At 33.6% G+C, this 27456-nt stretch overlaps 1 protein-coding gene across 2 annotated transcripts in view; it reads right to left on the reverse strand.

Annotated features, from left to right (window-relative positions):
• Positions 1 to 3681: 3681 nt before the first annotated feature.
• The window catches only part of SLF1 (SMC5/6 complex localization factor 1), a 103884-nt gene continuing 80109 nt past the window's right edge, over positions 3682 to 27456 (reverse strand). For both annotated transcript variants that reach the window (XM_008991798.5, XM_002744764.6), the window contains exons 15-21: positions 22968 to 23115; positions 15081 to 15226; positions 13203 to 13366; positions 12254 to 12387; positions 10256 to 10348; positions 9662 to 9844; positions 3682 to 7104 (exon numbers count right to left, since the gene is read on the reverse strand). In XM_008991798.5, the coding sequence (XP_008990046.3) occupies positions 6623 to 7104; positions 9662 to 9844; positions 10256 to 10348; positions 12254 to 12387; positions 13203 to 13366; positions 15081 to 15226; positions 22968 to 23115 (1350 nt within the window). In that variant the 3' untranslated portion in view covers positions 3682 to 6622. The remainder of the gene's footprint in view (positions 7105 to 9661; positions 9845 to 10255; positions 10349 to 12253; positions 12388 to 13202; positions 13367 to 15080; positions 15227 to 22967; positions 23116 to 27456) is intronic.

The following is a 27456-nucleotide window of genomic DNA, read 5'->3' on the forward strand; positions in this document are numbered from 1 at the left end:
GTTCAAAAAAGGAGCACAGTATAGTGTATTATTTGATATCTGTGTTAGATAATATTAAGTATATTTAAAATTATATCCAACCTTAAAGAAATAGCATATTAAAACTGTAGTTTACCTTTTAAAAATCCAGTAGATGCCAGTTTAAGTAAGACAACTTTAGAAAAGTTTCAGGGACTGATTCTTATTTAAATCAGGAGTATTACTTTCAAAATAAATTCGTTACTGGTATTATAAACAAATACAAATTATTACAAAGAAATCTGGAGAAGTGAAAAAGAAATATCCAAAATTTTTTCACATAAAGACAATTACTATAAGTAATGGTTTTATTTACAATCTTTTTCCTTATGTAATTTAGAGTGTATGTGTGTGCATGTATATATTCTGTATGTGTGTGTATACACACACACACACACACACCCACACACACATTACTATTTATACTTAGTCTTACTATGTTGCTCAGGTTGGCTTTGAACTCCTGGGCTCAATTGATCATCCTGCCTCAGCCTTTCAAGCAGCTGGGACTACAGGCATGTGTGTCCCAAGCAGCTGGGACTACAGGCATATCTGGCTGAGGAAATAATTTTTAATAACATTTACTTGCAATTTTTAAAATATTAAAATTAGTAAAGGAAAATGATATTTAGGTAAAAGGTCCAACGACTTTTAATAAATAGCTTTCAACCTTTCTGTAAGTCCATCTCCTCCAATAACATGGCTAAGTACAAACTTAACAGTATTTTTGGGAGTGTAAAAGAACTGAAATGATAAGAAAATAAGAAATGAGATACAAGAACTGCCTGTGAGAAAGGACTCAGTATTACTATTCAAAACAGCCTTTTTCTCATAGGAAGACAAATACCACATGATCTCACTTATGTGCGGACTCTGGGAGAGTTGATCTCATATAAGTAAAGAGTAGAATGGCAGTTACCAGATGTTGGGAAGGGAAAGGGAGGGAAGGCGAAGATGGACAGACAATGGTCTCAAGGGCTACAAAGTTAGATTAAGAAGAATAAGTGCTGATATTCTATTATATAGTGGGGTGACTACAGATAATAACAATGTATTATATTGCAAGACTGCTAGAAAAGAGGGTTTTAAACATTATTACTACAAAGAAATTATAAAGGTTTAACATGAAGGACAGGTTAACTACTATGATTTTATCATTATACAATGTACACATGTATTGAAACATCATACTGTACTCAAATAAACATGTACAATTACTATGTGTCAATTGTTTTTTAAAACAGTAAAAAAAAATCTAGCCTGATTCTGATACTATTAGAACCAGAATTTTATTATTCTTTATTTTTGATTAAATTGAATTTTAACAACAAAAAAAAAAACCTTCTATAAAACAATTATCTGGACCTTTGGTTTATCAAATATTATTTAAAAATTTCAAAGACCCAGTTTATTTCTTAGATTAGTCTACATGCTTTCTGTAAGACTGATTTTATACCTTCACTAACTTCAATCAATGTAATAAACAGTACCTAGAAATCTTTACCCTTGGGATTCCTTTAAACAGAATGATTCTTAATCACTTTTGCCCCCATCCTCTTGCCCAGTTTTCACCTTTACAATTCTGCTTTTAAGTTTTCATGGAAAGTTCTTTAAAACACACATTTTAATTTTACTAGATTTTACTCATTACTCTATAATTTTATGTCTAATGCTGTAAAAAGGAAATAATGCAAAGTAGAAAAATGCATCTTTAGGATGAAGCCAGATAACCAGGATATATATTCCTTTAAACAACAACAACAACAAAAAACTATTATAAATCAAATAATTTTGGTCATTAGAAAAATTTATCAAGAGTCATCACATAAACCACTGCTGATCTAACCTTTAGGTTGAGAAGTCACTGACAACAAACTAAGTTATTTTCATCTGCCAACAGTTTAAGATTAATGATTTTTTTTTTTTTGGACAGAGTTTCGCTGTTGTTACCCAGACTGGAGTGCAATGGCATGATCTCGGCTCACCGCAACCTCCGCCTCCTGGGTTCAAGCAATTCTCTTGCCTCAGCCTTCCGAGTAGCTGGGACTACAGGCACGCACCACCATGCCCAGCTAATTTTTGTATTTTTAGTAGAGACGGGATTTCACCTTGTTGACCAGGATGGTCTTGATCTCTTGACCTCATGATCTACCCACCTTGGCCTCCCAAAGTGCTGGGATTATAGGCGTGAGCCACCGTGCCCGGCCAATGATTTCTTAACATTACTATTTATTTCACTTTGAGACAGAATAGGGACGCGGTGGTAATTTTAGTTCATCTACTATCAAAATAAACAATAGTATGACAGGTGCAAATGCAAAGCTGGATTCCAGATTTTCAGTTCAGTGAACTTTCTTTTTGTTAAGTAGTAAACCTTTTTCTTTTTTTTTTAACTTCCGCTCTTTGGTAGAATGAAATTGTATGTCCCAAACTACTGAGCCATTCTCTATTAATGTTTAACATCCATAATGCATTAATGTTCACTTGATCCAACTCAGATACCTTGGCAAGGAAGAGGATTAGATCTACCAAATCTGAGTTCAACATCTAAAAAGATTTGAGGGCCATGATATAAAAATGACTAACTGGGAAGTATATGTTTTAATTCTAATTGGAAATAACTATTTATAAACACTTGAATAAGGGCTTTTGGGGGTTTATATTTGTTAAAGGCAATACAATATTATATATTACATATAATACTACATACTTATTAGGAATACTGTTTAATAAATAGTCACTTTGCTGACTTAATATTGTAGTTGTAATTCCACAAGTAGTTAAAAACGCAGAGGAGAGTTCATTATACTTCTGTTTTAAAAAGGGGGTGGGGAGAGATAATCAATCTCTCTTCAAAAACAAAAAAGGTAATATTCCAAAAAAAAAAATCACTTGTATCTAGTGCTAAGGATTGTATTTCAGCTTTATAAAAACATACTTTAAGGTTATTTATAATCAAAACTATATACTTACACTAAAAAAAAGACCTATAGTAATAAATTCAAAAAGAAAAAGTATTAGGAACAGCTTGTACATCTTTTAGATGTTCTGTAAGATTAGCATTTACTCTAAGAGGACAAACTCTTTTTAAACATCTAACGATCAATGATTTTAAAACTGTTTTGTTTCCTTTGAAAAGGTCTTTGCGTACGATTTGCATTACCTTGAAATTGTATGCTCAGAACTAAGTAAAACAACATTTCAACCTTTTCTAATTAATTTATAGCCTATAATAATTTAAAAATATATATCAGCAAATAACTAACTACCAAAGTATATTCTCCAGCTACAGTTCATTTTAACCTATAAGGTGAATTTTCTGATAACGTAATTTGATTTACAGGGAATAGTTAACTATTTCATGTCTCCTGTTTTGACAACACCAGGCAGAGCCTAATTCCAATAATGCTACCACTGACCTTTCTAACTCAATCCACATTTGTTATAAAAACAATTATCATTCCTAGTTTTGCAAGCTCCACGTCAGCAGGAGGTGCAATTGGCGTGAAAGCTACGTGATAAATGCCTAAGGGAAAGAATGCCTCATGTCACTCAAGGATGACCCCTTCCTACTGATTAAGGAGCAACAGTGACAGGCTCTCATCAAGTTCGCAGCTTAACTGGAAATGTGTATAAAGGCATAAGGATTGCACATTCCACCAATTTTTTTTTCATGTGAAGGTATTCATTTAATTTAACTTTCTATAGCAGCATAAACAAAAATGGCAGATATTTTCTGGAGGTTATATAAAGTATCTTAGTGTTAATCCATTTGTGCTTGCTTAAGAATACTAAGACTGCAAAAGCACACCCTACATCCTATCCACTCTAAAACAACATTGCTAAAATAATACTCATCAAAGGATTGAAGTACTGGACACTTGAATATTCACATTTATTAACTAAAACAGAACACCAGTTATTACTGAAAATTTTAGAAACATACAAAACTGAAATTAATAAAGAAGATAATAAATAAAGATAATAAAACTCACAATACTTAAGCCTTATTTACCTTCCTAGGCTGTGAGCCTTTCCTTTTTTTATAGTTAGCCCTTTTCAAGCACACCCCCTGGTTCAGAGTAGGTGTTCAAGAAATGCTGAATTCACAGGAATTAACTTCACATTTGACTTTTATGATAAATGTTTTTCTGGTCATCTTGGAATGAGTAAAATGACAAAATATGTATATACTTGGACCACTATTCTGCAAAGTGAAATTAAAAATTAACAACCTACAAAACTCTTAACTTCAAAGAGATTCTAAGAAATTGCTAGTAAACACTGCATGGGGAAAAGCTGAATCTTTGACTGCTCAGAAATCTCCTCCCCAGTTTTATTTACAGTATAATATGGTCTCTTATAGATATTTTAAAAACTATGATTCCATGGAGCTATGATATCACATCTGGCAGAATACAATGAAGAAAAGCATTTTTCAACCTTGTCTTCAGCTGCAACTTTGAAAAGTCTGCAACTGAAAATCGAGGACTAAGATTATGAATTATACTTTACTTACTGAGAATTTCTTCTTCCTATACCTTAAAGATAGATTTGGGTAACTATTCAAGGCAGTTATTATGTTTTCTAAAATAAAGTATAAAAAGTAATTTTGGAAATGAAGTAGTTTATTGAAAATTTAAATTCATACTCATATACTGGTATTGTTAGCCAGGGCACAGAACACAGTAACCTATGTTTACCATGTTGGACTTTCAAAGAAGTGTAAAACTTCTGAAAAGCAGAGACCTCAATGACATCTGTTTCATACTTCATGTCATCATGGCTTGTAGAAGTTGGCAGACAGAACAGTCAATTGTGAAATATTAATGCTAACTGCAACTAAACAAATGTATCTTATGAACATCTAATTAAGAAAACTACTTTGTCTTAACAGTATAAAACCCTAACTCATGATGTTGATTACTTAATTACCTTAGAATTACTATCAACTTAAACAATTACTACCTTGCCTTTGGTCTAAATAGCTCGTTACAATTAAAAGAGGAGGTAAGAACTAGAAAGGAAATAATATTTATTAAGTGTCATATAATGTGATTGGCTAACAATTCTATCATGACAAAGATCCTGGTGTGATTTCTATTTGACATGTAAGAAAACCAAAGCTCAGAAAAGAATCTGCCTTGTAATTTAGTTATTAAGAAACTAGACAAGGATTTGAAAATGTGTATGATGTCAAGGTATGTTTACAAGTTTATATTAGTTTACCAAGCAAATGCTATCTTAGACACTTTTACAAGTGAAGTAAAGAGGTACTCCTTGGAATAAAAATATTCTTATTCATCATCTGGAGAAGCACTTTACTCTCTATTATAAGTATTTAAACTTTTCTTAGTCTTCATTATATCATTTTTTCTCTGATACTTTGGTGGATTAATAATAAAAAGATTTGTATGATGTCAAATTTGAAGGCTAAATACAAACAAGTAGTATATCTTGAGTATGTGTGAAAAATTACTTTTTAAAAAATATTTTTCCATACTGATGTAGCAGTTTTCAATTTAGATTATAAACCCAGTAATATGATACTGAGTATTTGTATCTTGTTAAAATACCTATTTCCAAGATAAAACTGAAGTGTGTTGCTTTAGCAGATTAACTGCTGTAAAGTCATCACTTTAGTTACATTAAAGGTAAATGGAAGTGTTTCTTTTCCACCTGTACCACAATGTACCTTAGTTCCACTAGTGAAGAAACTTCAACTTCAAACGTGGTTATTATCCACACCCTTTCTTTTAGTTTTACTATAAACTGCTATTAGGAAAAACTGCACAATAAAACATTACTACTCAGTAAATTCATACTATATATTAAGACTTTAAATCTCAAATCTATTACTTAGATGCCACTCATAATATGAAACTCATAAACTTATGCAGCATATGTTTTCAGATACAGAATATTGGTTACATAGAGCAGTGACAGATACACCTTGTATATGAATTGCTAAAATAAAACAGATCAAGGAATAGAACTGTCAGACTGCATACTTGCTGCATTATAAACAAAAGAATATTAATTATTACTATAAATTTGAGAAATGTTTATTTTAGAAACACATAAAGCTAAAATGCATATTTCAGTCCCACAGCCTACAGAGAAAAAATAGGGAGCTACATGTTTTTGTTTAGGCTTATTTTTTCCTCAAAATCCATCCATAAGAGTCAGGAGCTACAAGTTGACAGGTACACATTTGTATGAATACCCTTGCCATGATTCTAAGACCTAGAACATCTAGAATAGATGACATTCATTTTGATTGGAAAAAAATATTTAAATTAATTTTACATGTACAATATAATATCACTTTCATAACAAAAAAATTAAAGATTAATGAAACTAGCATATACTAAAACAAAATAATTTTTACTTTTGAGTCAAATTCTAAACCCTGGAAAGAGTCAGAAGTACACTAGAGTTTTGCAGAAGATTTTTTAAAAATGCTTTAAAAATTTAGCAAGGCTGCAAAGTTAGTCAATAAATAAATCAAATTTCTATCTGTCCACAAGCTATGATGTCCATAGTAAATGCCAATGCAAGTTGAACTAAATTTTAGAACATCAATCCGTACTTTCTAGCATCATCATGAAAACTCTGTGACTGACCGACACATCATTTCCAACGTTATCATCAAGGCCTCAGTGTGTACTCCAGGACACACTTTCAAATTCTCAGGCAGTTCCTTAAGAATATGTGGGAGTTTCTGCAATGTCTTTATATTTCTAGCATAAATATCTAATAACCAGTCAGTATGAACACTGGTGGTTTCTTTATGACTTTTACAAACCATAGGCAGTTCATTTAGATAAGTCAACCCTTTGGAAGCTAAAATGAACTCTGAAGATAAATCAAAAACTGAACAAAAATTTAGCAACATCCTACTAAGTAAAAATGAGCCAAATTCAAGTTGCTGGTAATGAAAATGTTTCTCTGCTTGTGCATGAAAGTTCTCCACTGTATCTTCTATTTTTGTAATAGCAAATAGCTCTTCTTTGATTTGAGGTGAAACCACATAATCCAAGGGCAATTCTCCTTTAGCATTCCTCTGTTGTAAAAGCACTGGGCCTTTGAAAAGAAAATGCAAAATGTTAAAAGTAAAACATTACCATTTTGGCAGCTTAACAGCTATTTTCTCTTTTTTCCCAAAGCACCCAGGGCTTTCTTTACAATCATATTTTATATGAATTCATGTTGACACAATTAACTGGCTATATATATATATTGACTGACTAATAAAGGTACATTTTTTAAAAATCTAGTCAATTACCTAATAAGTTTGCCCAAAAGTGCATGCCTTAGTTAAATAAAAAATAAATACAACTAAAATTTAAAAAAAATCTTTTATAAAACTTTATCAATTGTCATCTTAAAATAAGAATTTCACTGTTCCCAGAAGAAATTTTAAAAATGTATTAATCTTATAAATTCTGTATAAGAGCCTTAAGGATATCTCAAAATATCACCAAGAGGAAAAAGTAGTGCCCCTTTCATTGCTAATAAACAATTCTAGCAGTGCAAAGACTGCAAAACCTTGCACAGATAACACAGTTTACATATTAACCCTTGCTTGTGTTCAATGTTTAGTACAGGTAACTGATTCACACAAATTACATATTAATTCTTCTAGATCAAACTCAGATTCATCCATTTATACTAGTTAAACTCATCTAACTACCTACTTAAAAAGTACTAAAGATAGAGTTTATCCTCTAGGTACTAAGGGATGATGTTGGGGAGGCAAAACATAACTCAGTATTTGATTACATAGCGAAGTATAGAAGTGCTTTGTGCCTTCATCAGTCAAGTCTTATAATTATTTATGCACTTGGCCATAAACATGTTACAGGGGATATAAAGGTTTTAGTACTAGCACACATAATCACAAGGTCTTCCCATTATAATGTAGATCATCTTGTCAGAAAGAGAGAAGTGATTATAACTGCTAAAATTCTTAATGACTCTGATCAGATATATATAATGGCATAGATATAAAATGTACTTAAAAGATCAACCATTGAAAATATGATGAATGTATACTTTATCGAAAGATAATTCTAAAACAAAATTAGGCTCCTTTTCATTATGCCAACATCTCAAATATTACTCCAAGTTACTTCTGCTAAACTAAAAGATGACAAAATTACAGGCACAGGATACCAAAAGTAAACAAAGGTTTCAGCGACATAAATAAATTCTTGAAATTATTGCTCTTGAGACTGAGTAAGTCACAATGAATAGATAATGCAGTTAGTTCAATAAAAGTGTCAAACCACTTGACAGGCTCAAACCCAGAATGTGACTAAGGCAGAAACAAGTCTGTACGATTGCCAAAGGACCTTGATAAATACAAATACAATTAGATTTCCTCTTCTAGGATGAGAAACTCTTTACTATTCTCTACAAAGGGCCCTAGAAAAATTCACATTGGTTGGTATAACTCCATACTCTACTGAAGAGCTGGACTTCATACGATAACAGCTCCTACCAAATATTGGCTGGAATGTGAGACACATGGTTGAGTAGAAAAATAAAACACTGAGGAGGTAGAACTTATGATTTAGTAAACACAGAATACTAAAAAAACAAGGTAGAAGAACTGAAAAATATATTGACTATGAAATGATATCGGTAAAACAGACACACTAAGGCCTTTAGGGGGCAGGAGAAGACTATATATAACCAAATGCCTTAAACTACCATGCTATACAGCCTTCCTTAGCTGCATATATACTAAAAAGACATCTTAAGAAAATATGCTTTTTGTCTTATGCAGAATCAAATGTTTTAATTACAGAATAAGATGTTAAATTGAAAGTTAAAATTAATACAAAAAAAGTGACAAGTAATTTCTACAAATCTTTGTTTCCATATTCTAGGCTCGTCATCAGTTTTCTTTTAAAAACACCAATCAGTTTTGAACATTTTGATGTAGAATTTCTATTATTCAGTTTATATATAAGAAGAATGACACTGAAATAATGTGGGGACTTGCTGAAAGGAAAAATAAAAAAGTAGCAGGAAAAACAGTAGATGAATATTCAGCTCAAGTTACCGCCTTCACAAAACCCCTGCATAACAGTTATCACCATTTGAAAATCCTCCTACTTTAACTTAATTGGCTGCAAAATGTGAATGAAGAAAAATATTCTAGGATATCCTTTTTTTACAGTCTGTACAGAAATGACTCATTAAAAAGAAGATTGAGTTTGTAGTTATATACAGGAAATGAAAAAAGAATGAAAGAATCCAGGTAATCACAATTGAACATTTATATCCATTTATTAAAAAGCTTTCAGAAATGACTGGCTTACACAGACATTAAACACCTGAAGTAAAAGGATAAATATTTAAAACCAGCACATTCAATTCAAAAATAGACTCTCAGACATAAACGTAAATAGGCTTAAAATACATACATAAATAAATATATATTATGAAAAGGTTTACCTCTACTAATAAAAGGTGCGTACATTTTCAGAGACTTTTTATCCTTACTTTTTCATTAATATGAAATAAAGGCATATTTCCTCACAGCATTTAATATAAAATGCTATCTATCTCTGTAGGATTCATCAAAAAACTGGATAATTTAACAAAACCCATTTAGCATAAACGCACTCACCCCCATGCTGTAGTAGCAGCTTGCCAATTTCTACATGTCCGTTTGACAGTGCATCATGCAAAGGAGTCACCCCGTCCACTTGAGTGAGCAGATCTACCTCTGGACAACGTTGCAAAATTTCCTGGACACACACTGTGTTGCCATAGTTACAGGCTTCATGCAAAGGCGTCCAGCCAGCATTGTCTAAATTAGAAATCAAGGCAAGTTTTAAAACGGCGGAAGTAGGACTTTTGGTAGGAAAGTATTGATGTTCTACTTTTCTCATCAGTGTGACTTTCTTGGTGTTTCATATACAAAACAAATGCTGTGATAAAAATGTCTAGGGTGTAATCGTATTTCTACCTTAAAAAAATCAAAATAAAAACAATTTAAAAATATTAATGTTGGGTATTATCAAAATATGGACATCAAAAAATGTTTCTATACCATTAGCTATAAATCAATATATGAGAAATTTCTTGGCTTTGCTAATTGTAATATTTTTAAGATACCTTAGGTAAATTTACTTAAATAATTTTTCTTAATGTGACATAAAACTATTTATTATCACAAATATTAAGACATTGGATTAGACCACAAAGATTTAAAACTTACCTTTAACATTGATGTCTATTCCTGGCAAAGAGAGAAGAATAATCAATTTCTCCACTTGGTTATTTATGCAAGCTCTATGCAGGGCTGTTTCTCCTGCCATAAAAAATTAATAGATTATTCCAGAGAAGACAAGATATCAACTAAAGAAAATAATCAAAGGGCATGAACTAGGAGATCTGGCCCCATGCCAGAAAATTATTTATTGAGTTTTCCTTTTGACTGGTTTAAACATCTCCTGTGTTAAAAAGGGGGGAGGAGGGGGAGGACCCCCACCAATCCATAGTGCTTCTGTTCTATCAGCAATTCAGCAATGAAATTCTATCGCAAAAGGTTTAATACAGGCATTGTCTCCCCTAGTTCAAGGTTTAAAGCTTCAATCCTGCTATAAAACCCCCAAATGATCAGAGAACACCAAAAATACTGGATTTTGCAGCAATAAAAGTTTAGAGAGCAATTGCCCTCTCTTAAATTTATTCATGAACCTACGTTAAATGTATGGCTCTTTTTTATACAGCATTTATAGCTTAATTCAAATGAATGTTTCTGGCTAAGCATGAGTGCCTCTACACACTCAAGTATAATTCAGAACTTCAAATCCATTAACAGATGGTTTGCTGCTTCTCAATAGGCTGTCTGGCTTGGCTACAACAGCACAGAGAGGGAGAAATGGAGGAATCTTAATATAAACACACACACCACACACCACACACCACACACACACACACACACACACACACACACACACAGGAAAAAATCCCTAGTACCATTTAAAGCTGAACTAGAGTAACAAATAGAATGACAAGGGTTTTTCTATATCCATCACTGTTATAACCAAGATTAATAAGCTATAAGTGATTATTTAAGGGGAATTTTTTAAAAAAAAATTATAAATGACTGCTTAGGAAACAAAATGAAATACTGAACCAAATTTGCTCTTCCTATAAAATACTAAGTAGCACATTTTTACAGTGTTCACTTTTACAGATTATCTCTGTTAACTTGTACAAAAACATTTTTATATGCATAAAAAAGCTTTTAAAGTTTTTCTCTACTATATCTCAATTCTCTTCCTCTCTCCCAGTTCCTTCTGCTGTTCTGCCTAAAATCATTCATATTCATTTTACTTTCTGAAACAATAAAACAAAGAACGCTGATTTGTGAAATTAATATCTGAGTTCTCATCTAACATCCTTTTCATATTCTGAGCCAAACGGACAGTTATTTTGCATCTGTAATGTGCAATTATGAACTTATATCACATTAAAATATAAGAGCTTCACTGTCACTATTTCCATGGGTGTCATAATGTTAATATTTGTATTAAAAACAAGCTATAAGTCATAAACAACAACAAATACTCAGTAATTTACTTTGGCCAGGTATAGACTTCTAGAAGATCTATTTGCAAGTTAAGAGGTGTCTAAGTAAAGGGGTGCCAAAGTGAATTATTACGCTATTCTTGTTATTTCATCCTTTAGGTACTTAGGTTCCAGTATAGTTAGAACCAAAAGCCAAACACATTTCATAGTCTGGGCTCAATGCCTGGAAGAAAAGAGCCCATATGCTTAACACAGCTATGTAACATAGCCTACTCTTCATTCTTTGTTCACAAAATGTCTAGGACTGAAAGAGATGAAGACTGAATTATACTTTCAAATCAGAAGACACTGATCCTAAGCAGCACAGGTTGAGATGGAATAGAAAAGTAAGGCGGGCAAGTCTGGAATGAGCTCAATGAATGCTACACTGTGTTTCATATCTGGAATGGCAGGGAGAAGAAAGAAGGGAAGGAATACTCTATTATACTGGGTATTAAACAATCACTTTCTTTGCATAAATGACAGTTCAAGAAAATAACACGTTATCCAAGAAGGTACTTCCTGGACCTCGTCCAAATTTAAGTTCAAGTATTCATCAGGGCAAATGTGTGAAACCTGCAAGTACTGACTATAACCATGAAAAGTTCTTAGCATAAATTAATTTAGATACTTGGGATACCTTTTAGATTAGTCTTGTGAAAATTCATCTTTTTAACTACAGAGGGGCAATTCTCCTTGGAACATGACAATTCTCCTTCTGACTTCTTTTTCAATTTTTTTAATGATGAGGAACATTTAGCAAGGTTCAGGTCCCTAAAAGGAAATGTAAGAAATAATGAAAGCTTGTTTTTCAGCAAGGCGTGCCAGCATATATTAGATGATATTTTTTAAAAGTCTAGCCTCCTTTTAATTTAAACCTCCTTACTCATTCAATCTTTACTGCTTTCTTATTTTAAAGTTTATGTCAACTGTGTAGAAACAAATTTCAGTGCACTAATTTTCTTTTATTAATCTTACTATGCCAACTACTCACTAAATTTATAAATACAGAATGTCAAATAAGGAGAAAAAGACCAGTTAAACCATATTTGGCAGAGAGAATAAAGCAGAAAGCTAAGATCAGAATGCAGGCCTCTGCTCCCCATTCTTATTTTCATATTCTGATTCTATTCTCTTCTTCCTCTCATAGAACTTTTCAGGCTTTCTGAGTTTTATACAACATACACTTTTATATACCCTATACTTTTAGAGGTGGTTTCTCATTTTGAGGAAACTACTATAACAATATAGGATATCTCATATGACCATGCATTCAGAAATCCCATCTATATTATGGCAAAGTAGTAATTCAAATCATAGGGCAAAAATTGTGTGAAACTGTATTTCATCAATAATTCATCAATAATTTGATGAACAGTTTTATCTCTTTTGGGAAGCACTTAATAGAAAGAAAATATGGTCCTTGAATTACAGAAACAGAAAAGGTTATCAAATAGATCTAAAATTGCGTTTTGATCAAATCAATATAATTCAGACAGTATCACAGATAACCATAAAGTTCAAGAAATGCATCGGAAAAAGAGCTGTACTCCAAAACAAAGCACATTTAGGATATCAGCATCACTTACGGTAACTCTGGCAGCTCTTCGACTTGGTTTTGTTTAGTACCATTCAGCATTAGTAAGGCTCTCTGAGATTCAAAACAAGGCCTCTGTCCTATTTTCTTTGATATCTGAATCTTTCCAGACCCAAGCACACCAGTTTTCCCCAAGGCTGGTAAATAGGAATATACCTGTTGAAAAATATTACATTATTTTTCAACTACAAAAAAAGCAGCAAAGAGACATTATTTGATTCATTTCACCATTACATTTGGTTATATTTTCTTGGTTGCATCACAAAGGTTGCCACTCTTTCTTAGTTGAACATAACAAAATATTAAGAAAGCTAGCTTTCTGTCAGTCAATACAGCATGAAGCAATACAAAAATATCTTCTTGAAATAATTTTTTTTCCTAATTCAATTTTGATCCTCATTTAGGAAAGCTCTTTTGATCAGTCTTATGCCCAACATGTATGATTCATTTGCATATTTTATATGTATGATTTACATACAACTGATATTTTGTAATTTCCATTTTGATACTGCCCTTCTTCAATGGGTAACAAGTCTTTCATTTTCAACAGAAAAGGAATAACAACATCCTTAAAGGCAAGGATTGTTGCAAAACAGAATTTGCCTAATCTGACCAATAAATATATTTCTCATTTGATGAAACACTGCTAGAGCTACTGGATATTAATATCTAAATATAGCCAAAATAAAACTGGAAAACTTAAAATCAAATGTAGCTTATATGCACAATATTTTGCTTTTAAAATGCCATTTTATACCATGTAGAATTTTGTTAGATCTAGTTCTTTCCAAAATAATAACCTCATGTAGAAATGTTATTAGGAAACAAGGATTTTTTACTTTTCTATTATCAACCCTTGGCTACACTGAAAAGTAATTAAAATTTCTTTTTTATTTTCCTCTTTTTGTTGTTGAGACAGGGTCTTAGGGTGTCACTCAGGCTAGAGTGCAGCGGTGATCACAGCTCACTGCTGCCTTGACCTCCTGGGATAAAGGATCCTCCCACCGCAGCCTCCTGAGTAGCTGGGACCACAGTCAAGTGCCACCATGCCCAGCTAATTTAACTTTCTCTAGAGACAGAGTCTTGCTATGTTGCCCTGGCTGGTCTCGAACTCCTGGGCTCAAGGGATCCTCCTGGTTTGGTTTCCAAAAGTGTTAGAATTATAGGTCGGGGACACCATGCTCGGCCTTAAAATTTCTATTTGATGACTACCTTTCCCCCATCACCCTTAGAGAAGGGGTCTCATTACATAGCCCAGGATGGAATGCAGTGGCTATACACAGGTGCAATCATAATGCACTATAGCTTCAAACTCAGGGGCTCAAGCAGTTCTCCTACCTCAGTCTCCTGAGTAGCTGGAACTATAGGCACTTACCACTATAGCTGTCTTTAATTACTCTATTTCTGAGGTAGAAATATATCAGCTTTTATACAAAATTCAAGGATTTATGAATTAATATATTCTGCATACTTACTTGAAATAACTAAGAGTATTTTAAAATTGAGTTTGTGAATACACTTCTTGAAAATGTAAAGAACCAGAATAGAGGCCGGGTGCGGTGGCTCAAGCCTGTAATCCCAGCACTTTGGGAGGCCCAGGCGGGTGGATCACGAGGTCAAGAGATGGAGACCATCCTGGTCAACATGGTGAAACCCCGTCTCTACTAAAGAAATACGAAAAACTAGCTGGGCATGGTGGTGTGTGCCTGTAATCCCAGCTACTGAGGAGGCTGAGGCAGGAGAATTGCCTGAACCCAGGAGGCGGAGGCTGCGGTGAGCCGAGATCACGCCATTGCACTCCAGCCTGGGTAACAAGAGTGAAAATCTGCCCCCGCCCCAAAAAAAAGAACCAGAATAGAGAGGTGCTTACCATTTTCTGAAGAGAGAGTGGCTCAGAAGAAACACTGCCAGAGCTCTGTAGACACAACTTTTTAAAGACTGCCTCTGCAACAAACATTTGAAGCCAGGAGGAGGAAAAGGAGCAAATAAATATCTCTAATTCCTGTGAAGAAAAGTCTGGAGAACATAAGATAAGTAAATATAGTTATTGCTGTATCCTATACAATTTTTTTCCGTACGCTATTTCTTTAGTGAAGTTTATTCTGTCAAATGAGAGTTCTTACACCCGTAAGATTCACCCACATGATTTTAACCCACAAAAAATAGGTAATATCCCTATTCCTTGACTTTTAAGAGAAAATATTTAATGGTACATGTTCTCACATTTGAAAAGACAATCATTAGGTTTTATTATTTCAAATGCAAGTCTTCAAATTACATATATACAGAATAAGTAGGTAATATATAGAGGGTATTTTATTTATCACTATACTTTCCAATTACCATTAAAGATCTCTTCCCACAATAGGGATGATCCTTTGGAAAACCAGTAATTAGTTTTTAACTGAGCATACAGATATCTAATTTGCAATCATTAGTCTTGAGTTGATAGGAAGAAAGTAGATTGCTTCCTATTACAACATCTATTAATCCTATCACTGCAGAAAAGGAGGAAAGGTACAAGATACAGAAGAAAAACATAAAACAAGAGCATGTATAAAGATTTCCTCAGAAGTTCGCCCCCACTCTGCTATTGGGGATGGTGTATAATTTTTTTTTTTTTTAGATGAAGTCTCACTCTGTTGCCAGGCTGGAGTGCAGTGGCATGATCTCAGCTCACTGCAACCTCTACCTCCCAGGTTCAAACGACTGTCCTGCCTCAGCATCTTGAGTAGCTGGGACTATAGGCACGCGCCAGATGGTGGATAATTTTAAATGATGAAACAAACAAAAAAAAAAAGCAAGAAAACACCAAGGGCCTCAAATCTGTTCTACAAAAGCTCAAGTGTTTCAATAAGATGAAAATCCAGAGGTATAAACATGAATTAAAACTGAAAAAGGAATAGAGTGACTCTTTCCCATGTAATCTATTTAATATTATAAACGATTAATATTCTCTATGTAAGTAACATAATGGAAATACAACAAAATGATAATAAAAGAATAAATAAGACCAAGAGGATATCAAGAACTAAAATTACAAACAGTATTAAAAAGTTGTGATATTATACAATAAGGCAGATTAACTATAAACACTGAAAGAATAAAAAAGTCAATAAAATTAGCAAAATAAACATAATAAACAGAAGAGAATTATTAAAATTATAACCATTAAGTTAAAATATATTTTTTAAATCAGACAACAAATTTAATAGCAGTATAAAGCATAAAAGTTGGCCTCTCTATCAGGGGTGGAGTTCTTTCAGGGTGAAGAGAATGAAGATACCCAGTGAATGTCCTGCTCAGATACCTTCAGAAAAGGCTGGTACTCTATTGTCTTATAGTCCTTGACTCTTAACTCTGATCTTCAATAGTGTGGATGGGAGAAGTAAGGAAGGATTTGCTTTCAGGTAACATTTGTTAATTTCTGGTTTGGGGAAGGGGATGTTGTTAGCATCTAGTAGACAGAGACTCAGGATGCTACTAAATATCCTACAATGCCCAGGACAGCCCCAACAACAAATAATTATCAAGCCCAAAATGTAATCAGCATACAGGCTAAGAAACTTGCCTTGACTAAAGAGATCTGATGCCCTTGTCTTGTGGCAGTTTGTCTTAAGGTGTCTTTAAAACTTTGGGCAAATGGCTTCAGGTCAGGTATTAATCAGATACAACTAATCCCACACAGACTTATCACTGAATTAGATAAGTCCTTCCATAATGGCTTCCACAAAGATACAAGTTTTATGAGTTCGAAAGGAGAAAAGAATTATTTCCAGTCCTTTCTCTTGCTACTACTGAGGCTCTCTTAATATTATCTAAAAATGTATAAGCAGTAAACTGAAGGATAAGAATCAAAAGATAATCTGAAAATTCAATCTCTAATTATATATGTTAAAAACCTATCTATCATCACAGAGTATACTGCAACCAATTGATTTCTTAACATAAGAACTCTAGACAGAGGCAAAAGCAAAGCAGAAATAACTTGTAGAGTTCAAAAGAGACGATCTCATATTGAAATTTACAAATGGGGTTATTTATCTAATAAAGATCACATTTGATAGGCTTACAGAAATATGGAATACCAACTACTAATATGATAGCTACCCATATTACCAGGTAACAAAGTCAAGGGGAATAATAAATAATAGATGAACAAAAGAACACAAGAAAATTAGCCCGTGGACTGTAAGAACTTCAAGGGAAGAGTCATACTTGTAGTCCTTACAGTATATAAGGCCATTAACTTGTTCAGAGTAAACATTTAGTGTTTGATAGATGAATGAATGATTGGCAGATACCAATAACTCATAATAGAGAGCCAAGCCAGGACAATCTTTTTAAATTAAGTTAATGAGATCATGCTGCTCCCTTGCTACAATGGCTTCTAACTCTTTAACGAGGCTTACAAATTCTTACACATCTCCTATCCCTTCTTTGGCTGTATTATGGCCTCTCTTCCCAACAGCCAGGCACCAGAAAGGCTCAAAAAGGCCCTCTTTCCTATCTCAGAGTTTTGGTAAATGTTATCTTCTGACTAAAACACTCTGTCCTGTCAAACTTCTACTTATTCTTCATGTTCTGAATTCCATGGTCACACAGTATAAAGTAACTTCAACAATCTCAACACCTAGGTTTTCCTGTTTAGAGCACTTATTTTAAATGACATATTTATATTAACTTAATTACAGTTAATATAAATTATTAACTGTCTTACTGAAAGTTCCAAAAAAAACCCCACAAGGACCATGTTTTGCTTCCCTCTTCCACTGTATATAAAAGTGTTTAGCTCAATGACGGACAGAATGCCAATAAAATTCTGTTGAATAACTGAAGAGACCAGAAACATTTTGGCTGATAATTAGTAATGATATATAAACATATTTATAAAAGAGTTCTGAAGCATGGAAAGAAATTAGAGATAACAAAGCAAAAGTGATGAAGGTCTGGAAAAAATACTTATCAGGAAATGATGGTGCAATTTAAGAAAAGCAAAGGAAGTTTTACTAAAATTCTCCAAAGTTATGAAAAAAACTAAAGTAAATTTTGATGACATCTTTCCCAGGGAAACAACTGGATAAGAAGTAAGTTTAAGGGCCGGGCGCGGTGGCTCAAGCCTGTAATCCCAGCACTTTGGGAGGCCCAGGCGGGTGGATCACGAGGTCAAGAGATCGATACCATCCTGGTCAACATGGTGAAACGCCATCTCTACTAAAAATACAAAAAATTAGCTGGGCATGGTGGTGCGTGCCTGTAATCCCAGCTACTCGGAAGGCTGAGGCAGGAGAATTGCCTGAACCCAGGAGACGGAGGTTGCAGTGAGCCAAGATCATGCCATTGCACTCCAGCCTGGGTAACAAGAGTGAAACTCCGTATCAAAAAAAAAAAAAAAAGAAGTAAGTTTAAGTCAAGACTGGCAAACTATGGTGTGCTGCCTGTTTTTACAAATAAAGTTTTATTGGAACACTGCCATGCTGTCTGTTTATGTACTATGTATGGTTGCTTTCTTACTACAACTACAAAGTTGAGTGGCAGGGATAGAGACTGCAGGGCCTAAAAAGCCAATAATATTTACTATCTGGTATTTAACATTGAAAAAAGTTTGTTAACCTGTAGTTTAAGCCACTAAATAAGGAATTTGTATTAGGCATAAAAAAGAAATTTCAGATAGTTTAACCTTAAAATACAGAAAAGAAAGTGTTTAGAAACAACACAGAATGGCATCTATATGGAACTGATGCACATGAGATCTGATAGAAAAAAATTTTTATTTATCTTCTAAAATATCTGTTGCCTTAATTCTTGACAGAACAATTATAAACTAAAAATTATACTAAAATGAAATAATTCTGACAGATATGAATCTCAGTAGTGTCATGGTATGAATTTTGTACATTTGAACTAGGAAAAAACAAAACGTCCAGCTTACCATAATTGAGAAAGATGGACCGATATCTTCAACTGGGAGTTATATAATAGTGAAATTATAACATCTTTACTAATGACTTGGGAAAAGCAAAAGACAGTAACTGAGTAGAAGAATAATGCAAAATAAATGTTTTTTTTTTTTAAGGAAGGAATATCTGCAGAGAAAAGAAATGAGGAAAAAAAAGAGGTGGCAGACAATGAATTTCAAAATTCATCAAAATATGAACAAAAAGTATGAATTGTGAGTCTGTGTGTGACTAACATGAGCTTAAACTCAACCTTAGTGTTTCTGTTATAATCCTATTGACAGATTACTTTGCTCCTAAAGATCTATTAATATATTTGATCACTAACATTCAACACTTTAGATGAGATTTAAATTGTCACTATTGAAAAGTGTTTTTAAGCCTTTTTCTTTACCTTTCTCAAAACTGTGTGTGCATGTGCACACACACACATGCAGTTGGTTGCTTAGGCTTCAAATTAGGTTATAGCTAGGCAATTTAAAAGTTTTAAATATTATTTTTTGTTGTTGAGAAGAGTCTCACTCTGTCCTTCAGGCTGGATGGGAACAGAGTTCACTTTTAGGGAGAAGTGTGGTATTCTACAAACTTCACATTTAATTTTGTATATTAGCTATAGAAAAGCTACTGGTTTATGATCAAACGTTCACTTAATTTTTGTCTCTTGACGAAGGTTAAACACCAAGCTGCACTAAAAGAAAAAAAAACTGACAGAAAATAGAAAAACATTAATTTGAACAATTTTTAGAAATATATGTTTAAAACTTTTGGCTGGGCACAGTGGCGCATGCCTGTAATGCAGCACTCTGGGAAGCTGAGGTGGGTGGATCACCTGAGGTCAGGAGTTTGAGATCAGCCTAGCAAACATGGTAAAACCCCATCTCTACTAAAAATACAAAAAAAATTAGCCAAGTGTAGTCCCAGCTACTTAGGAGGCTGAGGCATAAGAATCTCTTGAACCCAGGAGGTGGAGGTTGTAGTGAGCCGAGATCTTGCCACCATACTCCAGCCTGGGGGACAGAGTTAAGTCTCTGCCTCAAAAAAGGAAAACAAGAAATAATGTTTAAAACTGTTAAATTGGCTGGGTGCCATGGCTCACGCCTGTAACCTCAGCACTTTGGGAGGCTAAGGCAGGCGGATCACCTGAAGTCGAGAGTTTGAGATCAAATTTACCAACATGGAGAAACCCCATCTCTATTAAAAATACAAAAATTAGCTGAGCATGGTGATGCATGCCTGTAATCCCAGCTACTTGGGAGGCTGAGGCAAAAGAATCACTTGAACCTGGAAGGCGGAGGTTTTGGTGAGCTGAGATCGTGCCATCGCACTCCAGCCTGGGCAACAAGAGTGAAACTGTCTCAACAACAACAACAACAACAACAACAACAACTTTTCGATTGCCTAGCTGTAACTTAATTTGAAGCCTAAGCAGCCAACTTCGTGTGTGTGCATATGCACACACGATATTTTGAGACAGTTAAAGAAAAAAGCTTAAAAACAACTTTCAATAGTGACAATTTAAATCTCACCTGAAGTTCTGAATTTTAGTGATCAAATATATTAACAGATCTTTGCGAGCAAAATAATCAATCTGTTGACAGGATCCTAACAGTAACACTAAGGTTGAGTTTAAGCTCATGTTAGTCACAGAATCAAAGTTCTGGGGTTTCAACTTATCATGTAAAAACTGAAAATAACATTGGATAACAATGTCCTGCTTTAAAGTGAAGGGAAATACAGAATATTAGTGAAGAAAGCATTGAAGCAAATGTATAACATATGATAGAATTCCATTAATATACGGCTCATTATTTCATGCGTTTGGCTATACTATAAGATAAATTATAATTCCTTAAGGGCAATTACTGTGTATTGAAAATAAGACATGTAACTATACTGATAATCTCTAAAGCCATTGCTAATCCTCTACTGGGTCTCAAAATTCAAATTTCATTAAGGAATGAAAACAGGAAATTCTGTGATAGCAACTAATGCCAGAATTCTGTTGATTATGAAAAGGATAAAAACCGCTAAACTACCTAGTAGGAATGGTAGGAAAGAAATAAGAAAGGGTTCTGCAGGAAGACTGAATGTTAGCTAAGAAATGGTGAAGTCATGCAACAAAGAACAGCTAGTCCACAAAAGAACTGTAATCAACCCCTCAGCTCAATGAAAAAGAAAAAAAGAAAAGAGACAAAATGCTTTAGATAAAAATCTTCTAACTTTGGTAGTATAAAAAGAGAACTCTCTCTGCAGAGGGCATCATTGAATAAATCCTGAACCCAGTTATAACCTGGATTCCTATTCTGAAGTCTCTCTTCAAAGTATTAAAGTGATTGACAACATATTGAAGACTTTTTTCTTTATATAAAATCAAAATACACTGAAACACATGTGTAGCAGAGTACTTATTTGGCAGCTTAAAATATCAAGTATATAAAAATCATCTTTTGTAGACAAGAATCACAAAAAACTCACCTCGTTTAAAATGTATTCATTTTAGGAATTAAGGATTACAGAAATTAAGAAATAAAGAAAAAAGGAAAGAATGGATAAAGACTCCTCCTGGGCTGGGCGCAGTGGCTCAGGCCTGTACTCCCAGCACTTTGGGAGGCTGAGGCAGGTGGATCACGAGGTCAAGAGATCGAGAACATCCTCGTTAACATGGTGAAACCCCGTCTCTACTAAAATTACAAAAAATTAGCTGGCACAGTGGCACGTGCCTGTAATCCCAGCTACTCAGGAGGCTGAGGCAGAATTGCCTGAACCCTGGAGGCGGAGGTTACGGTGAGCCGAGATCGCGCCATTGCACTCCAGCCTGGGTAACAAGGGCGAAAGTCCATCTCAAAAAAAAACAAAAAAAGACTCTTCCTAAACTGACTATGAAAGTTTGGGAATCTACATAACGTCTTTATGGAAGCCTCCTTCAGTCTAGAGACCCAAAGCATTGGCTAGAACTTTTCACTTGTGAAGTGAGTTCTGCCATCATGTTGCTTAAAACTATCCTTCCCCATTTTTGGCGGGGAGACTTTAAAGTAGGTAATCGGGAGAAAAGGAAGAGTGAAAAAAGTTATCCATATAAATTACTTCTTTTGCTTCATTCATGTTCACTTCTTGTTAGACCACCATACTCAATGGGGAAAAAACAATAGCAAGATTTTCTTGTTTGTTTCTTTTAAGAGACAGGGTCTCGCTCTGTCACCCAGGTTACAGTGCAGTGGCACAATCAGGGCTCCCCGCAGCCTAGGACTCCTGGGCTCAAGGGATCCTCCCACCTCAGCCTCCCGAGTAGCTGAGACTACCGGCCAGTATGCACCACCATGCCTAGTTAATCTTTAAATTTTTTTTTTAAAGACTGAGTCTTGCTATGTTGCATAGGCTGGTCTCAAGAGATCCTTCCACCTCAGCCTCTCAAAGCAGGTTGGGATTACAAGCGTGAGCCACTGCACCTGGCAAAATAATTATATTTGAATAATAAATGTATGTGGGGGCAAGTCTCCTTTAATGTTAGAGGAAAATAAGATACAAAATTATATATATAGTATGAACTCTATTTCTATGCTTAGAAATACCAGAAAGACATTAAAAAGTTAACAGTGGTTATCTGTGGAGGAGCATTATAGGTACTTTTAACCTTCCTCTTTATATTGTCTCTGTGTGTGTATCTATGTGTGCATGTATCCATAAGTATTTTAAGGAAAGCTTCAAATGAACATATGTTAAAGCTTACAGACTGCTTAAAAAGAAATTCAAAACTAATCTCCAGAATGGGTCTGAAAAAAACAGAACATAGACAAACTTACCATCACATGAAAGAGAAATATAACTTCCTAAGTCATCAGACATGTGTTGCATCACATTTCTACCCATCTTAAGACCAAGGAAGATCCAATAATCTATTGCTGCTCCAAGAATTCCAGCCAATAAGTAAGCCAGTTCATGTTTGAAGACCTGACATTAAGATACAAAAAAGTTACTGAAATATATTAAAATATTGAATATCTTTTAGTACTTATTTTGAAGACTTTTTGAGGGGCAAAACATAGCTATTTAGAAATACAAGTTATGTAATGATAAAAGATATTCTTAAAAAACCTAGCTAATTCTCCCACTTCTCCTCTCTCTCCCCACCCCCTTCCTTTCCCCACACGATGAAAGAGTTAATAAAGCAAATTTTCCAAGGACCCACAAGTGAACAGTTTAGAATAAACTTAACTTTATCCGATGCTATCAAGTTTGTTAGGCAATAATTCCATTAAAATGAGGAAATACCTGGTTTTTGTAGATTTTTATAAATGGAAAGATAAGACTACAAAAGAAGATAGATTTACCTACCCCCACTATTTATATACAGAATTATCTTTTACATTTCTCTATGTGACATTATCCAGAAAAAGACAAGAGAAACCTGATGAATAAAAGCTCCAGCAAACAAACTATTCATTTGCTATAATATACTGTTGCAAATTTTCATTATTTAATTATACATCAAATAGCAATTACCCAACTTAGAGATGTAGAGATCAGTTTTAAGAGTATAGACATCATTTTATATGATTACTTTTATAATAAATATCATTAAAGTATTATAAGAAATGGAGCAAGGTATACAAACCTTGTGAATGTGCTTTACCCTAGTGTTTAAAAGTACTTTTCTAATCTCTAAAATTCAGTATAAACTATGAAGATGAGGAAGTATGAAAATAAAATTTTAAAAACACTTTTGATTTAAATATGAACACTTTTTCCAAAGCATTAAAACCAGCTGAAATTCTTATGTTCTAATTATTTGTTATCTAGGCATGTTGAATATGTAGGGAAAAAAAAATCACTAAATTAATAGTTGGGTAAAAGGCATATGCTAGAGTAATATATTATAACTATGTCTGCCATCTAATTTCTTTCTCATTAGCCCATATTAGGTATATATTATGCTTAAATAACATAAGTATAACAAAATATACAACATAACATACTGTTCTGGTGTAATAGTTAAGATTATAGTATAAAAGGATCCAAGAAATCTGACCTATTATTAATATGACCTAATATGACTCATAATCTAATCTATTACATTTATTAAAATCTTTCTCATGTTTTTACCCAACTGTTAGTGATTGTTTTCACATATACAACAAGCCTAGATGACAAATAATAAGAATTTCAGCTGGTTTTAATGTTTTGAACATCTGTTTATATTTAAATCAAAGGTGTTTTTAAAATATTTTCACACTTTGTCTGCATAGTTTATATGGAATTTTAGGGATTAGAATATTGTTTTTATATAAAAAAAGCACTTCCAAATCAGGTTCTTATATCCTTTTATACTATAAACTATCACACTCATAAACGGTATATTATATATTATACAGTAAATTATGTATATTTCAGTGTATTACAGTTATATATATATATATATATATACAGTTACACAATAAACTAGCATATATTATGCCTAATATGGGATTAGTGAGAAAAAATCCCCTAGTACTTTGAATCCTCAGTGACTACTGGATTTGTGTCTCTAGCCCTCAGCAACAAATTTCTTATAAGTATATTCGAAATTTCATTGGGATATCATTGCATATCTAATAGCTTTAGTTAGCAGAGAAATGATTTCAAAACCAAAATTCTATTTCTGGTTTATTGTGCAAACATAAGCAAATGGTCCAGCAGCACACACAAAGCTTGCCAGAACAGTGTTTATGGAAGGAAAACCCACGGTCGGGATCAGCAGCATGTGTGTAGGTCCTCTGTTGTCCTTTCAAAGCAGGGGCAGCATACTGCATTCTTACAGGGCTAGATGTTAGAATCTAAGAAACAGACCCTCAAGTGTGGGGCTGAGGATATTTTTAAAAGCTGCATGATTAAGAAAGTAGTGCCCTTCTTCTGATATGATCAGAGGCCAAGACAGCCAGCCAGATCGTCGCAGGTGAGGCTTCACAGGTGGTTGTCAATCCCATCGGGTCTCCTGCCTTGATAGGAGAGTTGAGTTTAAGCCTTGCAGTTGCAGCTAAATGGCATGGGAAACTAGCAGCAGGTCTGGTCACATCAATAGCATCCACATCTCCCCTGGTATGACTGGCAGGATTAGGGTCTAATGCTAGTCTGTAGGAAATCAACTCCATTCTTTGTAGAGTGAGTATCTTGCTTGATCACACTAAGTTAGTTAATCCTTACTTCTCACTGTTACCAAGAGAATATAAAACAGAACAGTGAAAATATATAAACTAGTAAACTGATTATGTCCATATGCACATAGGCATCCACAAAACGTTCCTTCCAATGTAACAAATATCTGAGTAACAGCAAAGACAGTACTCAGGAAAGAAGCAAGAGGTTGGTAAATGTTGATTTCTGAAAGTATTCTCCATCTCAAGAGTATAGTAAATCATCATCACTTTAGACCACCCAGCCTCTAGGACTTTGGGCAAGAAAGAAGGATGTTAGCCCACAGAATGAAGCGTTATATAAAAACACAATCTAGCTTTCCATCAATCGAAAACAACATAAAAAAAAATTAAATCGTTGGGACTTTCCCTCTTTCCTTACATAAATATGTGGTACATACAGCTGAAATCACAATAGGATATTAATATTTTTAATATTAAATTTACCTTGATTACTAATGTTTTTAAACAGAGAGAGATAAGAGATTTTCAGAGTAACTACAGATTTTTTACTATGATAAAAAAGATCCTGCCAAAGTGATTCCTGTTTTTATGTCATTAGCTAAACATGCACACTAAAACATAGTCATAATAGAAAGTTTTTATATAAAAAAACACTTTTAAGTCAGGTTTATAGATCCTTTTACACCATAATCTTAACTATCACACTGATTAACAATAACAGGGCCACGACACTGTGCTATGGATTATACTCATTGCCACTTTAACAATATATAAACAATATGATTCCTTCCAGTATAGTGGATATATAAGCTTTAGAAATAGATTAGCAAGAAAATAGTAAATAAATCATCAAAGGAAAGCAGCTTTCTTGGAATACTGACATATTTGTTAAAGCTGAAAGAAAAGAATATGAATACCCTAAGAATTAACAAAGAAATAAAAGGTAGACAAGATTTGCACATGACATATATTTGCCTTAGAATTCCTTTCTAATATGTTGAACTCTATTACCAGACATTCTGTTAATACGGTTCTCTATCATCTGCCAGTAGAAGTAACTTCTAGTTTATAAAATTGGCAATCTTCCAAAAATTGACTAATCTGTAATGTAGAACAAACTTGCATCTTGGCCTTCTGACTCCCAGGTTAGGGATTTCCATGATATCCCACTGTAATAGGTGACAAACTACTCTGTTGGAAAGATGCAGACATAATGCACACATGGTGCCTCTTCCTGTTTTAAACACTGGCAACTGAAACATAAGAAAGTGTGTTGCAGTGGAGACTTGGCCTCTAGTCAAGGCTTTGCCCTAACAATCTGTGACACCTTGAATAAGTTATTTAAACTCTTTATCAGCTTTCTTATCTATAAATATTAACTAGCTTACATTTCTATGTATATTGTAGAATTATCAATAGCACTTAATAATATCTCAAAGAAAAGTGGGACTAATAAAATTTGTACCTCCTCCATAACCTTGACACAGCCCACCTCTGCTCTTTGCCAAGGAAAGCCCAAAGCTTTCTCAGATTAATGACAATGAAATTCACTGCCATTGTGCCACTCTGCAATACTTGCTGATTGACATTATGACAAAACAATATTAGCATAAACTGAGGACTTCTGTTTAGCTAATGACTTAAATTGAATACTTCAACTCAGCAAATCAAGAAACAAATGCTTTACAGTACTGAAAATGATGTCTGTGAACATGCATGGAATTCTTGAAACTGGAAACTGCCAAAAAGATTTAATTAAGTACAAGAATAAATTCAGAAAGGTAATACAATTTTTAAAAAGCAGTTTTAGATCAATTTAAGCAATACAAATGTTAAATAAAATAATAATTTGCCAAATCTGAAACCAGTTCTCATATTACAACCAATGCTACAATTTAATACAGACTGCTTCACAAATATGTTGCTTTTATTTAAAAGTTTTCACAAAAATCTTCAAGTTAAATATGTATAAATCTGTTACTGTTTACATGAGCGTTTCTTAAGTAATTTCTTATCTGTGATCGTCCTTTTAAGACTTAGTAAAATTGTGAAAACATCAGTTTTATTATTGTTTTCAGTTATAAATGAGCAATTTAATTTATGTAATCAAATAAATGAAAAAAGAAATGTTCTATAACAATAAAGAAATGTTTTCTAT

This window comes from Callithrix jacchus, chromosome 2, assembly GCF_049354715.1.
Source record: "Callithrix jacchus isolate 240 chromosome 2, calJac240_pri, whole genome shotgun sequence".
Lineage (NCBI taxonomy): Eukaryota > Metazoa > Chordata > Mammalia > Primates > Cebidae > Callithrix > Callithrix jacchus.